The sequence below is a fragment of the Acomys minous genome (genome assembly GCF_964271855.1).
Source record: "Acomys minous genome assembly, chromosome: 8".
NCBI classification, from domain to species: Eukaryota; Metazoa; Chordata; class Mammalia; order Rodentia; family Muridae; genus Acomys; species Acomys minous.
Genome location: NC_140489.1, coordinates 9,065,101 through 9,081,216, shown reverse-complemented (window position 1 = coordinate 9,081,216; position 16,116 = coordinate 9,065,101). Strand labels below are relative to the sequence as shown.

The 16,116-nt window shown below is 48.4% G+C and overlaps 1 protein-coding gene across 5 annotated transcripts in view; it reads left to right on the top strand.

The window, feature by feature from the left end:
* Positions 1-15,881, top strand: part of TECPR2 (tectonin beta-propeller repeat containing 2) — an 88,131-nt gene extending 72,250 nt beyond the window's left edge. For all 5 annotated transcript variants that reach the window (XM_084793470.1, XM_084793471.1, XM_084793474.1 and 2 more), the window contains exons 18-20: positions 11,621-11,762; positions 12,103-12,252; positions 12,889-15,881. In XM_084793470.1, coding sequence (XP_084649596.1) covers positions 11,621-11,762; positions 12,103-12,252; positions 12,889-13,040 — 444 coding nt within the window. In that variant the 3' untranslated portion in view covers positions 13,041-15,881. The remainder of the gene's footprint in view (positions 1-11,620; positions 11,763-12,102; positions 12,253-12,888) is intronic.
* Positions 15,882-16,116: the final 235 nt, after the last annotated feature.

Genomic DNA, 16,116 nt, shown 5'->3' with positions numbered 1-16,116 from the left:
CAGGCTTGTGCAGAGCGCTATTCCGTTGCTTGCCTTCTCACTCAGTCTCTTTGCTTGTTTTGTCTATTCTAGTCTTGGTTCAGTTTGAGCAGTTCTTTTCTTTTTTTAAGTAATTTGTTCATCTGTGTCATCTAACTTATTGGCATCCAGTTTCCATATAGTTTTTTTTTTTTTTTTTTTTTTTGGTTTTTCAAGACAGGCTTTCTCTGTGTAGCCTTGGCTGTCCTGGACTCACTTTGTAGACCAGGTTGGCCTCGAACTCACAGCGATCCACCTGCCACTGCCTCCCGAGTGCTGGGATTACAGGCGTGCGCCACCACGCCCGGCTTATAGTTTCCATATAGTATTATCATGACCTTCTTATTTCTGTAAGATTGTGGTAATGTCCTCTTTTACTTCTGGTTTTAATAATCAGGGCTCTTCTGTGTGCTGTGTGTGTGTACTTTGATGCACATGAATATGGGCTTGCACACTGCACATGAGGAAATCTGGTGTCCCTTGCCTTCTGTCTTCTTTGAGGAGAGTCTATTGAGCGCCACTGTGTACAGCAGGCTAACTGGCCTGGGGAATTTCCAGGGATTCTTCTTTCTGTCTCTGCCTACCATCTCTGCATGGGAGTGCTGGGGTTACAGATGCACACTGTAATCAGTGTCTGCCTGCGCTTGGCTTCTGGGATCTAAACTTAGGTTGTTGTGCTTTACCGTGCAGGTGCCTTACTCCCTAAGCCGTCTCCCCAGTTCTTTTTCTTAGCCCATCATAAAGTTTGTCAACTTCATCGCCTTTTGAAAACACCATCTTTGATTTTATTGAATTTTTTTCTATATTGTTTTCCTATATCTTCTCTGTTTCTACTCTGGTCCTTCTTATTTCTTCCCCACACTCTTGTGTCCAGTGCTTTGCTTCCCGTGATATTCCACTGATAGCTCCAGGCTATCTCCATTGTACTCATGCATCTTTGCAGGCATGTCATGACAGTGGGTCAAGCAGGCTTTGGCACATAGCAGTGGCCATGTTAGGTACAGAGCTAGACTACAAGTTACAGTGACAAAGACCTTGCTGCCAGCCTCTGCCATAGGAACCTCTCTGCATCGTGGTCATGGGGGAACTGGAAAACATGAGCACATTGTCAAACCACAGAGTTTTGTTACTGTCTTCAACTAGATTCCACAGTCACCTCAAGAAAGCAAAACCGAAATGGGGACGGAAGAAAGGTTTAATGGGAGTGATTGAGGGCCCGGCTGACTGTCGTGATCCACAGCTTGACCCAGGAAAGTACCAAAATAGAATAAAATCACATGGAAGGACATCAAAGCTGAGGTCTGGATAAAGCTGCTGTGCGGCTGCTAAGCATCAGCTCCCTCAGCACTGCAGCTGAGTATGTCTCCTCCTCCCGTACAGCCGTACAGCCGAGTGCTGTGGAAGGAATCTGTAAATACAGGCGCTCTCCACATTGTTCCTGGGGAGGAGGGAAGCTTTGTGTGGGATGGGCCTTCATGAAGTACTTCTCCAGGAAGTGCTTCCTTACTCCTGCTTTGCCTCAAGAAGTACAAGCCAGAGGAAGTTCTCCCTACTTTACAAGGAAATGCCTTTGCTTAAAAGAGTTTAGCGGCCTGTGTATCATCACAGTCCTGTGAGGCAGGGCCTACCCTGGGACCCATGCTTGCTTCTCCCAACCATCCCTGGGAAGGCTCCTGGTGGGTTCCTTAACACCACAAGACTGACTGGGTCATCTCCTTTTCTTTCTTCCTTTTTTCTCTCTTTCTTTTTTCTCATGTGCATTGGTGTTTTTCCTGCATGTGTGTCTGTGTGAGGGTGTCAGAAATTGGAGTTACAAACAGTTGTGAGCAACCATGTGGGTACTGAGAAGAACATCCAGTGTGGGTGTGTGGGTGTGCTTTCTTTTTTTCTTTTTCTCTTTTCTGGCAGAAAACATATTTATTGCACCTATTCATTTTTCTAAGGTTGGGATGACAGTAAGCTCTTAGAGATGATCCCCTTGTAGCAGGCTGAGTGCTCTAAGCACATCTATCCTTTGTTTGTTTGTTTTGTTTTTCGAGACAGGTTTCTCTGTGTAGCCTTGGCTGTCCTGGACTCGCTTTGTAGACAGGGTCTCATGTCATATAGGCTGATTACTATATAGCCAAAGGTAACCTTGAACCCCTGACACTCCACCTCTGCATCCCAAGTGCTGAGATTACAGGTGTGTGCCACCGTGCCTGGTTCTTGCACATATGCATACATGAATATGTGTATGTCACAATCAGGTGGGTTTCAATCCAAAAATGCAGGAGTGGTTCATCATATGGAAACCATTAAATTACAGTACATAGATAAGACAGAAATCACAGCTCTGGAGTTGTAGACAAAGCCTTTAACAAAGTTCAACATCACTTCATAATAAAAGGCCTGAAGAAACTAGGAATAGAAGGACCATGCCTCAACATAATAAAAGCTATATTCAACAAACCTGTGGCCAACATTGCATAAATAGAGAAAAAAATTGAAAGCACTTCCTCTAAAATTGTGAATGAGACATGATATGGCCTCTTTTTCACTCAGTAGAGTGCTTGAACTCTTTTTTTTTTCTTTTAAATTTATTTTTCTTGTATGTGCTTTGGTGTTTTGCCTATATGTATGTCTGTGTGAGGGCATCAGATTTCCTGGAATAGAGTTACAGACAGTTGTGATTTGCCGTATGGTTGCTGGGAATTGAACCGGGGTCCTCTGGAAGAGCAGTCACTGTTCTTAACCACTCAGCTATGTCTCCACCCCAAAGATTTATTTATTTATTATATATACAGTGTTCTGCCTACATGTAGCACCTTCATGCCAGAAGAGGGCACCAGATCTCATTATAGATGGCTGTGAGCTACCATGTGGTTGCTGGGAATTGAACTCAGGACCTTTGGAAGAGTAGGCAGTGCTCTTAACCACTGAGCCATCTCTCCAGCCCCGTGCTTGAACTCTTAGACTGCGATAAAGCAAGATAGATAAATAAAGTGGATATGGATAAAAGAAGGAAGAAGCTGAAATTCAGGAGGAATGGCTAGATGACTCAGTTAGTAGAAAGCTTTCCATTAAGTGTAAAGACCCCCAGCACCCAGGTGGAAGCTGGGCGTGGTAGCATGCTTCTGTAACTCCAGTGTTAGTGCAGCAGAAATAATCAGATTGCTCCTGAGACTTCACTGGTTAGCCAGTCTGGCTTTTGTGTTGGCTCCAGGTCCAGGGAGAGATACTGTCTCAAACAAGCAAACAACAACCACACAAAAAAGCAGAGGGCTGTGGAGGGACACATAACGCTGACCTCTGGTTTCCCCATGTGCATGCACAAGCAGTTGCACCCACACGAACACACAGATGCATATACCACACACAGAAAGTGGAGTAAAAATATATATAATAGCTCCAAAAACCAAACAAGCCAAAAGCAACAAAAGAGGATATAAAAACTAAAGTAATTTAAACTAACCAAGGAAGTGAGAGACCACTGCAATGGAAACTTTACAACACCAAAGAAACAGCAGAAGACACTTAGATGATGGAGAGACCGCCAGTGCTCAAGGACCCATAGCACAGTGAAGCTGTTCACAGAATCCCAGCACACTGACAGCAGTGAAATGTAAGTAACATTTTACTTGTAGTTTGCCTACTCGCCAGCGCTGTCAGTTTTGGTCTTATACCAACCATTGCTCTGCGAGGCCAAGTCTTCAGAGAAAACGACACTGCGTGGCCAGTAATGCCACCACATGGAGGAAGGAAATGGGGATGCAGCGGCTCAGCAGTTGAGCAATAAGATGAATTAGGAAGAAGCAGAGCCTGCTGGGGTTGGGTGTGTGGGGCAAGTGCCTGAGGACTTCTCTTTTATTTAGCCACAGAGCCCACGGTGCTATGAAAGACCACACCACATGTGCTGGTTTTAGGAGCACCCCGAATATGGACAGAAATCTGCAAACTCCAATTCTCAAAGCTGCTAAATACAACTAAAAATATTTTCTCCAAGTCCTCCCAAGCACTAGCAAGTCTGAAAACTGACTCATTTGTTTTGAGTACTTTGTAGAATCTTCACCCCAAAACCACTATAAGGAGAAGGCTTTACCAGAGACAGGAAACAAAAATAGAGGAGCTGCTGCTAACTGGAGAGGCTTCTGCTGCTCAGTGTCTGTGCCCATGGGACCTTCTGTGGCTCCCCCTCTGCTCAGCCCGGAGGGTGTCCTGCAGGGCACACAGGGCACCTACAGGCTGCGATTGATCCTCTACATACTTCCTAGAACTCAGACTCAGAAAATTCCTCCTGACTTTTGTGTCTTTTTACCAAATTCTCTCCATTCCTCTCACCCTTGAATATACTTTTTCAGGGCCATTTGTGGAAAAATCCCTGGTTTCATCAATAACTTGTGAGTGATGTCAGTGAGCTCAAGATGTGCACGCACTCTCGTGGCTCCTGGAGTCAGTGTCCCTGCACAGGTCTAGAACCCTAGAGCCATAGGAGGAGCCAACCCAGGTGTCACATACCCACATCTGCAGTCAGCTCTGCCACCTCTGTGGCATATCACCAGAGCCTGCTGAGGCCAGAAGGCAAAGTGCTACTCAGGGTAAGAACTGCTGGGCTGTCCCCAAGAGAAGAGGAAGCAGCATCACCAAAAAGGAGTTTGGATTTTATATGGTGTCTTCTGTTAACCAGGAGTATGGCAGGAGAGCATTAAGGGAAAAGAAACCCTTGCAGGCAAAAGGAACTGCAGTAAGCCATTGGAGGGGTTTTGGTTTGGGGTGTGTGTGTGTGTGTGTGTGTGTGTTTGTGGTGTGTACACACATATGTGCCAGGGTGCATGTGTGAAGGTCTGAGGACAATTCTTTAAAAGATTTATTTGTTTATTATGTATACAGTGTTGTGCCCTGAGGACAACTTTATAGAGTCAGTTATCTCCTCCCACCATATGTGTGTTTTGGTCTCCAGCTTAGATCAAGTCTGCATCTCAGGACACGTCATCATCCTTCATGTCTGCACTGAATTCTCTCTAGAGGCTTGTTGGCTCTCTTTCCTGGAAAGCAGACCACAGAAGCACTTCTGCTGTGTGGTATAGATGACACTCTGCCATGTGACCCTCGGTGTGGGAGGTGCCCTGTTCCACACAGTGATTCCCTTGGTGTCACTACCCTTCCTTTCTTCTTCTGCTCCTGCTGGAATTCTTCCTTTTGTAGTTTGGACTCCCAAACCCAGTCTTTTCCCCTCCCTCCTAGTCTCCATCGTGTGTGTGTGTGTGTGTGTGTGTGTGTGTGTGTGTGTGTGTGTGTGTGCGTGCGCGCGCGCGCCTTGTGCACACATACAGGGACCAGAAGACAGTAGAAACAGGGTCTCTCATCATTTTTCAACTAGGCTAGCAATCAGCAAGCCCCAGCAGTCTCCTGTTCCGTGCCTAACCCTGTGTTTACAGCAGTGCACAGCCATGCTTCTTACACGGGTGCTGGGGTTCCAAACTCAGGTCCTCATGCTTGCACACACGCACTCTTACCATGAACCCTCTGTATAGCCCCCAAAACATGGTTTTTGAGGTGTCTTCTCCCATCATGGTCCTGTGTGGGTTTCGTGTCCCCAGCTTGCTTGTTTATGATCTTACTCTTTAATGGTTTTTTCCATCTTCCTGTAAATAAGGGCTCAGTGAAACCACCAACTCCATGGATAGAAAGATTTTGAGGTAGGGAGAAAAATGTCAGGAAAGCAAATTTTATATGGCAGTCAGCAGAGTGAGGTCTCTGAACAGATACAGACTGTTCCACTTGTGTTGACTAGATGCCCTTGCCAGAGGTAGTTGGCCTTTGGGGAGCGTAAGGGAGGTCCCTCAGATGAGGTAGGGTCCTGATGGTCTCAGGGAGGCTCTTGGTACACAGAACCCCCCTGTAGGTCTCCGTTTACCAAGTAACAATTCTGTTTAGAACAAAGTTCTGTTTAGGACAATGTCAACAGCACTGCTACTGGGGAGGGAGGCTTTGGACCTCACTTTCCTCCCTCCCCACCTTATGTTGGTTGTAGTTTGGTTTTGGTGGTGCCGGGCATAATTTAGTGGTGCAGGGGATGATTTGGTAGTGCGGGGAACACACAAGTACTAGAAAGTACACACCACTAATCCCATGTCTTGTTGTTTGTTTGTTTGTTTGGAGACTGGATCTTGCTAAATTGCCTGGGCTTATCTTGAATTCACTGTGTAGCCTAGGTCAACTTTGGATTTGTGATCTCCTGCCTCAGTCTTCCAAGTTGCTGGGATTACTGAGCTGTGCTGTCAAGCCTAGCTTTAGTGTTTTTCTTTTTCTTTGTTTTTGGAGGTTGTTTGAGATGGTTGTTTGTTTGTTTTCAAGATAGGGTTTGTTTTTGTAGCCTTAGCTATTCTAAAACTAGCTCTGTAGACCAGGCTATCCTGGAACTTAGTATCTGCTGGGCAGATAATGGTCCCAATTGGCTTTGCCTACCAGCTCTGGACAGACAGGATGTCATAGTTATCCATCTGCAACATGCCCCTTACAACTAGCTAAAGATTTATTTATTTATTGTGTATACCGTGTTCTGCCTGCACATATACCTACAGGCCAGAAGTGGGCACTAGATTTCATTATAGATGGTTGTGAGCCACCATGTGGTTGCTGAGAATTGAACTCAGTACCTCTGGAAAAGCAAACAGTGTTCTCAACTTCTGAGCCATCTCTCCAGCCCAACAAATGCTGGTGGTTGTTGTTGCTGTTGTTGTTGTTGTTGTTGGTAGTGGTGTTGGTGGTGGTGGTGGTGGTGGTGGTTTTGTTTTGTTTTGCTGGGGTCTGAAGACCTGCTATTGTCCAGATGCAAGGTGTACTGGCATTATTAGAATCTAGGTTTCAAGCTAATCTGAAATGAAAAGACCAGAGGCAGGAAGAGGGTTTGCTAGAGAAAACAAAGGACTAAAGGGAGCAAATAAGTGAGGTGCCACAAATAAATGGAGCCTGTGTGATAAACCCATACACCCCAATGTCCCAAGGCTTAAACCTACTAACATCAGAGGAATGCACAGTAGAGCCCCCAAGTCCTTTGGGAAAAGGAAATTGAGGGTTGTATCACATTTTAAATGGAGTAAAGGTTAAAAGAGAGAAAGTTGGAGAGGAAACCCAAGGAAGAAGAAAAGGCGGTCTTCAAGGCTCGCTGGCCTCGGCTGCTCTGCCGTCGGTTCTCTGCCTGTCGTTTTTGGTGCAGCTGGTACTGCTGTCTTGAAGAGCTCTGGCCAGGCTGTCTCTGGCTCTAGGTGTTTCCTGCTGAGCTTGGTCCAGCCTCCACAAGTTCTGAACAGCAGTGCTCTGCTTGGGCAGCATTTCCTCTGCTGGAAAAAGTCTGTTTTCCTTTTAGCCTGAGCTAAGGGACACATAAAGATGTGCAGGAGTGCACGTGCACGCCATGTTCCTGGTTGTAGGCAGTGAGTGTCTGAGATAAAGGCTCAGCCTGGCAGTTTGAAGGGCTCTGGTCTCAACCCACAGGCCAGTCACTCCAGCTCCAGGCATTAATTTTGTAGTTTTCTTACCCAGAAAGCAAAGGAGTTGCCCTTGACTGGCCTCCTGGGCCCTTTGAGCCCAAGATGGTATCTTGATCTCTGGAAGCACAGAAAAGCCAGTTTGTGTCAGAAGAGTCTGTTCTACAATGGAGGTCATTGTCCTGTCTGCGGCTTGCTGCTCGGGTTCCCCAGGGATTGTTCTCCTCTGCGCTGCTTGGTTTTTGTTTGTTTTGTACTGTGTTGTGTTTACTAAAACATTTCCCTTTTTTCTTGTTTGTTTGTTTGTTTTTCGAGACAGGGTTTCTCTGTGTAGCCTTGGCTGTCCTAGACTTGCTTTGTAGACCAGGCTGGCCTCAAACTCACAGCAATCCTCCTGCCTCTGCCTCCCAAGTGCTGGGATTAAAGGTGTGCGCCACCACACCCAGCTCTCTAAAACATTTCTCAAGCAGTAAAAGCCTAAACATAGGAGCTATTTGAGGAGAAATGCAAACCATGGCTGCCTTCCTTAGGAGTCTGCCCAGCTAGGGGAGAGGGTGGGTGGCACGTGAGAGCTAGAGCTGGCAGGAGGCCTGGCCGACCTGTGGTGGGCATGGAGGCCCTGAAGCCACCATGATGGCTCACAGGAGAGAGGGCTCCAGTTCTTTGGACTTAGTGTGCACCAGACCACGAAGCACTAGAGCAGGCAACACAGCCTGTCCAGCAGAGCCAGTTGCCCATGACAGCAGGGAGAGCTGGCCTCTAGTGGTAACTGCCAGTGAGGGGCTGGAAACACTTACACACTGCCCTCCCCCACTTACAGGCCTGGCTGTGCCTCCAGCAAAGAGGTGACAGCAGCTTGTTCTTTGCTTATTCTTCTCTTTCTTACTACTGTATGGTGGCCAGTCAGGCGGAGCCCTTCTGGTGGGAAGTCACCAAGCACAGTGTGCTAATTCACACATGCTGGTGTGTGGTGGGCGTGGTGTGCACCTTGACATTCCAGCTCTCTGATTTAGAAGCCAACCTGGCATAAGCCTATGTCAAAATGAGGCTCAGTAGTAGAACACACACACACACACACACACACACACACACACACACACACACACACACACACACACACAAAATGGAACCAGGCTTTGTCTTGTGGTAGTTAACCTAATATAAATGGAGCAGAATTTACACTGCATCTGCTTAGGGGACTCCCTTTTTTATTTACTTTTTTTCTTTCTTTCTTCTTTTAGTTTTTTGAAACAGGATTTCTCTATGTAGCCCTGGCTATTTGAGAACTCACTAAGTAGACCAGGCTGTCCTTGAACTCAGAAATCCACCTGCTTCTGCCTTAAGAGGGCTGGGATTAAAGGTGTGCACCACCACCCTTGATTCAGGTGACCCTGCTTTTTCAAGACCTGAGAACCCTTATTGTTGCCCCGGGTAGCTTCCTCAGCCCACATTGGGACTTTTCTCCTCAATTTAGGAAGGCATCCACAAGGATGCTATGTCGAGATCATAGTAAGCTCATCTGTAATCTCCTTATGATGGCTAGAGGGATGCTGCTCCTGCAGAGGGTGCTTAGGAGGAAGGAAAAGTGGCCTTGGTTGTTCCTAGTGATGGGGTGGTCCTGGGGCTTTATTATTAGGGAGCATGGGACAGCATCCTCTACCTCACTGTATTTAAAGAAGACTCTAGCCCCTTTGATCTGCAAAGATTTAAGCATGTTGATGGCTATAATTAAACTACTCCAGAAAGGTGACTTGGCTTCTCACCCCTCTATACTGTAGCCTTTTTAAATGACACTTAACAAGTACGTGAATGTGCACACATAGGTATGTCTACATTTTCTCTCTGTTTACCAAGACTCTATGTAAGTTCCTATTGTTCACATATTTTTGAATCTTTAAATGTGGATGGGGGATCGGAACACAACTTGCAGGAGTTGGTTCTCTCCCTCTTTCATGTGGGTCCTGGCACTTGGCTTGGTGACAAGTACTTTATCCACGTGCCACCTCACTGGTCCTTACTCAAACTATTTACTCTGCTGAACGAGTTGAAATCTTCGTCATCTTTTTAAAATATATGACTTTTAAAGGTCAATAAGCTAAAATTTTCACTTTTACCTCTTTATTCAAGTGAAATATTTGTAGTCGTAGCCTCACATGTGCTTATGGTTAGCATGGTAGGTACAGCCAGCACTCAGTGTGTGTGGACAGGCTGGGCCCACACCCAGTGTCAGTGCCATGGGGTACAGCCAGCACTCAGTGTGTGTGGACAGGCTGGGCCCACACCCAGTGTCAGTGCCATGGGGTACAGCCAGCACTCAGTGTGTGTGGACAGGCTGGGCCCCACACCCAGTGCTAGTGCGTGGGGTACAGCCAGCACTCAGTGTGTGTGGACAGGCTGGGTCCCACACCCAGTGCTAGTGCGTGGGGTACAGCAACCCATCTTCCTCACTCTGCCCCATTGCAGGAACTCTTCGTTCTCTAGGGCTGGGGCTTGGCCTAGAAGAGCCCTCCTCAGGATCTACACCTCATGACCCCAGTCTCTAGGATAGCAGTAGACATCACATGGTCAGACTGTAGAGCAGGCATTTTGCTTGAGGAGACTTAAGGCATACTGTTTGGGCACAGTCTGCACTGCAAAGCTGGCAATAAGCAGCAGGCCCAGGCACTGAGATCCTATGGTGATCCATGGGCATCCCACTGCAGAGCTAAACTAGGCTGAACACTTGTGGCCTTGTAACTGGGGCTTCTTTTTTGTTTGCTTGTTTTTTTGTTTTTTCAAGACAGGGTTTCTCTGTGTGGCCTTGGCTGTCCTAGACTCACTTTGTAGAGCAGGCTGGCCTCAAATTCACAGAGATCTGCCTGCTTCTGCCTCCCACGTGCTGGGATTAAAGGCGCGCGCCACCACCGCCCAGCATTAAACAATGTTTAAACATTAAACATTAAAACAATGTTCCCTGTGACACTGCAGGGCCATGCCGAGCCCCTGTGGCATTCTGCTGCAGCCTTGACTGTGACAGCCCTTCCTTACCTACCTTCCACATAACACAGAAGCCTCATACCTACCTGCTCCTTCAATCAGCCGTTCACACAAAGCCACCATTGAGCGTGGCCAGTGGGTGAGAGTGCAGCAGGTTGTGAGCACTTCAGTGGACATTCAGGCGTGGGTGACTCTCCACAGAGGGTGCCCTGAGAGAGTCTGGCAGCTCAAGCCAGCAGAGGTGTCATGTCACCATCATGACACGAACTCATAGAATATGGCTTGAAGCATGTGCCATAACCACATCCATGGTGGCCTAGAGAGCAAGATGCAAATCAGGAACCACTTATCTGTGGGTAACTGATCAGGACTCAGGAAACTAGGGCCCTGAGAGGGCCTGCAGCAGGATGATTGAGTCCAGGCATGGAATGTCAGCACAGGGCACAGCCAGACCTTCAAGGCTTGTTCACTCACCTGGAGTCTAGGTCACTCTGCCCTCAAAAACATGGGGTCTTTCTTACTCTGTGGAGTAGGCCACCCGGAAACAGCCAACAGCTCGAGGGATTTGCTCTTGCCTATGAAACATTGACAGCACACCATGGCACATTGACCTGTACAAAGGAGCAGTGCAGCCATCCTGGTGCTGACCCAAAAACCAGTTCCTGCTAGCTTTCTCTGCCTCCGTGTCCCGTGGTCATGCTGCAGGAAATGTCACCTGAAGCAAAGACACAGACAGGAGGACTAGTAGAGCTAAGAGGAGCCTCCAGGTAGATGGCAGGGCCTGGCGAGCTGGCCGGGGGCAGCTTGCATGGAAGCAGGCTGTGGTGTCCTTCCTCCCCTGTGGCACCCCCTGCTGCATCAGCTGAGGGTGGATAGCAGCACAGCTTTTCTTCTCATGTCAGTTCACTCCCCTATCCAGACCACCGCCAGCTAAAGTTGCCCTGTGTCTTGTCGGTGTGACATTAAGAGGATGGCCTGGTAAGTGTCTTTCTTTCCTGTGAGACTCTATGCCAGGTGCAGAACCACCAAGGAGCCCACAGCAGCCCTGCCCCTTCTGCTCATGACTGCTCCTCCACCCAGCCTCGTGTGAGCTGGCCTTGTGCAGTCACTGGTGTGCCTCCAGCTCCCTAAACCTCTTGTCCTTCCCTTTCTGTTTCCAGCCTGCTGGGGTCACTTTGGTTAGCGTCTATTCCAGCCCCAATGACCAGATGCTGTGGGCCCTAGACAGCAGATGGAATGTGCACGTGCGGACTGGAATCACTGAGGAAATGCCCGTGGGGACTGACTGGGAGCATGTGCCAGGTAGGGACAGTCCTACAGGTAAATTTCAGGTCTCCCAGCCCCACTGTCTGTAAAACAACCCATCACCCACCCAGTGGCCACACGGAAGTCCTAGGTATTCCGTTGGGTCTGAGATGTCCTGAAGCAGGAGCCTGGTAAAGATCGGAGGGGCATTCCTTGCTGGGAGGACCCAGGTCAGCTCACTGTTGGGTGTGTGGGAATACAGCTTTCTCAGCGGCTGGGCTAGCCCTGCTGGGGCACCCTCTCCCTTGGTGCCCAGCACAAGCTCTGGAGAGAGCACTGGGAAGGATGCTCTGTCCTGTGTGTTCCAGAGATGAGCTGATACCCAGTTTGCCCACAGGATTGCAGGCCTGCCAGTTGGCACTGAGCACCAGGACCGTGTGGGCCCGTTGTCCAAATGGTGACCTCGCCCGCCGCTATGGCATCACAGACAAAAATCCTGCTGGGGACTACTGGAAGAAACTTCCCGGAAGTGTGTCATGTTTCACAGGCAGGTGCTGGGCATGGTAGACAGGTGTCTCCGGGGACAGGGGTGGGGTGTGAAGAGGCTGCCCCACAGCCCCACAGCCAGAGCCAAGGACAAGGCCCAAGGCGAGTCACCTGACAGGAACAGGAGCTTTGCTCCACTGCTTAGAGCAAACTGCTGGCACAGCTACTCACACTTGTAGTCCCAGCGCTTGAAAGGCTGAAGAGGTAGATTGTGCATCCCAGGCTAACCTAGGTTACATAGTTCCAGGCCAATTTGGGCTATAGTGTGAGACTCTGCCTTTAAAAAAAAAATCACCAGGCAGTGGTGTCCCAGGCCTTTAATCCCAGCACTCGGGAGGCAGAGGCAGGTGGAGCACTGTGAGTTTGAGGCCAGCCTGGTCTACAAAGTGAGTCCAGGACAGCCAAGGATACACAGAGAAACCCTGTCTCGAAAAACCAAAAAAATAAAAAATAAAAAAATCTAAAAACTTAAATTGAGTGAACAAAGTATATGTTGGGGAAAATGGCTGGTTCTTCCTCATCTCTGAGCTAGAATGTCACTAAGTCCAGACTAGACCCAGGGCCCTCATCACCTCCTATGCCTCTTTGTCTCAGGCTGTGTGGTTTATAAGACTGTGATTGGCTTTCATCTTTGCAGTGACCTCATCAGACGAGCTGTGGGCAGTGGGCTCCCATGGCTATCTCCTCCAGCGACTGACAAAGACGTTCAGCCATTCGCACAACACTCAGAGCAGACAAGCAGCCACCTCCCACCCTGAGGACCTGGAAGACGAGTGGGAGGTCATCTGAAGGAGCCCCAGGCAGCCAGTCAAGGAGGAAACAGGCTCTGTGATGGATGCTGCTGTTTCCCATGTGTGGATATGCCTCATCCACCAGGCTGGACACACCCCACACTTGCTTTCATCTGCATTTGTTTTTGTCTCATTCCAGAACTTACAGCCGTAGCTATGTGCCCAGAGCTGTTGAAGCAGCAGCACCATTGACCTCTTGCCAAGGTCACCTTCAAGTGGGAACAGTGGCTGCTGCTCAGTTGCATGCACTAGTTACCTGTCAACCACAGTAAACTCTTAACAACTACAGGTCCTGGTGTGTGAGCCAGCAGGGACACCACCAGAGGCAGATGAATCAAAGCCAGAAGAGTTGGGAACGTGTCTATGCCAGAACCCCAGGCCAATAGGCCTACAGATCAGAGCTTGCAGCCACTGGATGTGTTTGGTGGCAGTGTTGACTCTCTCATGGGGTCAACTTCTCGGAGAGATACAGGCCATGGTGCACATCCCACACCAGACATTTCAGGTGGGAAGGTACCCATCCAGGTTGGGTGTGGGCTGTGTGGGGTAAGCATCACACACCCTTGCCTCATCATGTAGCCCACACTCAAGGTAGCTGCCCACCTCTACCAACACAACAGCCAAATGGGTCCAGACAGAACACAGGTGCCCACATGGTCCATGTAGTCCAACACAAGTGTGCTGAGCTAATTAGAGATGTCTTTGGAATGGCATTGTGCTGGCGGACATCCTAAAGTCAGGCACTTCCTCAGAAGATCTAGTAGTTGCCTTTTTGTTTTGTTGTGTTACAACCCTGAATAAGATACCTCACTTTAAATCAAATCTCACAAATTTAGAAGATAGCTGTATCTTCTGAGAACAGTGAAGGTCTTCTGATCCTTCAGGAAGTGTGTCCTAAGCCCACCTGTCTTGGCTACAGCTTTGCAGGGGTAGCCACCCCCTATCATGTCCTCAACCCAAGAGCAGCGAGTGTCTGCAGTGGGCGTAGCACTGACTCCCCAGCAGCTGGTGGAAACTGCCTCTGCTCACAGTTGCCACGTCCCATCACGGCACTCGGGTCACGGCAGTCTTCCCTCAGGCATTTGAGCTTCAGGGCAGGCTGCCCATGGTGTGTCCTTTGCTGAGCCAGCTGCCACCCCCCAAGTCCCTGTCACTGTTCCAGACTGGCTGCTTTTTTAAATCTGCCTGGTCCAGGCAATTACTTGATGTCTGTTTTCTACTAAGCATGTGTCGGGGCCCTAGCAGTAACAAGCAGAGGCTTCCAGGTCTCAGCAGTTACTTCATTTTATAGACTCCTTTTTCTAAGAGTTGAGTGACAGCAGAGGCAACCCGCACTGGGCTGCTCCTCTCCTGCGAATGGTGTGCCTTGCCTGGCTCCTCATGATGGTGGCACTCCCCTAAACCCACGGGACGACAGTGCAATTAAGCCCAAGTGAATACTTTTAGCCTCAGTGCTTTGTATGGTTTTCTTTTTTATTTAAAATTTTAATTGTGCTTTGATTTTTTTTTTCTGTCCTTTTTGATTTTTCAACACAGGTTTCTCTGTGTAGCCTTGGCTATCCTGGACTCTTAAGACCAGGCTAGCCTCAAATTCACAGCAATCCGCCTGCCTCTGCCTCCCTGAGTGCTGGGATTACAGGCATGCTCCATTACGCCTGGCTGTGAGGTTGGGTACCTTATTCACAGTCACAGTGAACTTGGGCCATGACCCAGCTTGGCAAATCTGCTGACCTGTGCTGATGCCACAGACTCCTGAAGTTGCCTCAGCAAGGGCCAGCATTCCAGGTACAGACCAGACTGTGGCTGGGCCCTCGCCATAGGCAGCCTGTAGTCAGTATCACAACATTCCTAGGCATGGCAGGGGAAGGAGACAGTAGCTGCTCTGCCTGCTGCTTCCACTTAGCACAGACAGCCTGCCATTGCCTTCTGGAGGGCAAGTGCTTTCTCTACTCAAATGATGGGACAGCCACAGAAAGCCTATAGGAGACTTTACTTATTCAAAATGCAGAGCCTGTAAGTCAGAAATGCTGTGTGAGGCTGGGGGTGGGCTTAGTGGTGGACCTAGCATGCACACTACAACACAGACCGCAAACTCTACATGAACTCAGAGCATGCCTGCAATCCCAGCACTCAGGAAGCTGAGGCAGGATTGCCACCAGCCTGGACCACACAGTAAGATACTGTCTCAAGAAAACTAATTTAAAAGTAAAGAAACCCAGGAAGAAACATGATTGCAACTACTCTGGCACCCATGTTGAATGTTCACTGTACAAACTTGTCCAAACCAGTAGGAACAAAGACAAAGGAGCTGAAGAGGCAACTCACAGAGACATCCTCCAGTGGGCGCTCCCAAAGGCACAGCCCTCTGGAAAAGCCTCTGATGGGTCCAAAAGCCTAACACTACAAATGCCATTTCTGAAAAGTCTCAACAAAACCAGAGCTGTGTATGTACATCACAGTGATCCAGGGCTAGTCTAGCATACGCAGTCCCTGGTTTAAATTCCCAGAAAGGCTGAGGGATGTTGCCACTCTCTATGAACTTGAACACATGCCTGTAATGCCACAGGATGTGTACCAGCAGGGTGTTCTGTGGGGCCCCACAGGAGATCTTAGAGTGTGGCATTCTGGCCTGTCACTACATACGGTTTACAGATAGCGGAAGACATTGCATGGCGCGGCGCTGTGTGTACTTCAGGAGGGGCAGAGAGAGAAGTTCTCACTTGGGACAAGTACCTGGCCAGTGATTGTTTCCAAGCTTGTGTCTTTTTTTATCCTTTGAATGTTGAGCCATGTAAATGTATTATTTATTTCAAAACTAAATAAAACTTGCATTTAGAAACCCAATTCTCTTAATTTTGCAATACTAACAGTACTTGAATCAACTATCATAAAATTAACACAAAGCCATTTTAAAAGCCCTTCACATACGCTATTGGGAGATGCTTATATCATGGTGATTTTTAAAATTGTTTAGTGAATTTTATTTTATGTGCATTGATGTTTTGCCTGCATGTTTTTCTTCCCCCCCCCCCCCAACTCCCCCCCTTTGGTTGTTTTGTTTGGTTTGGTTTGGT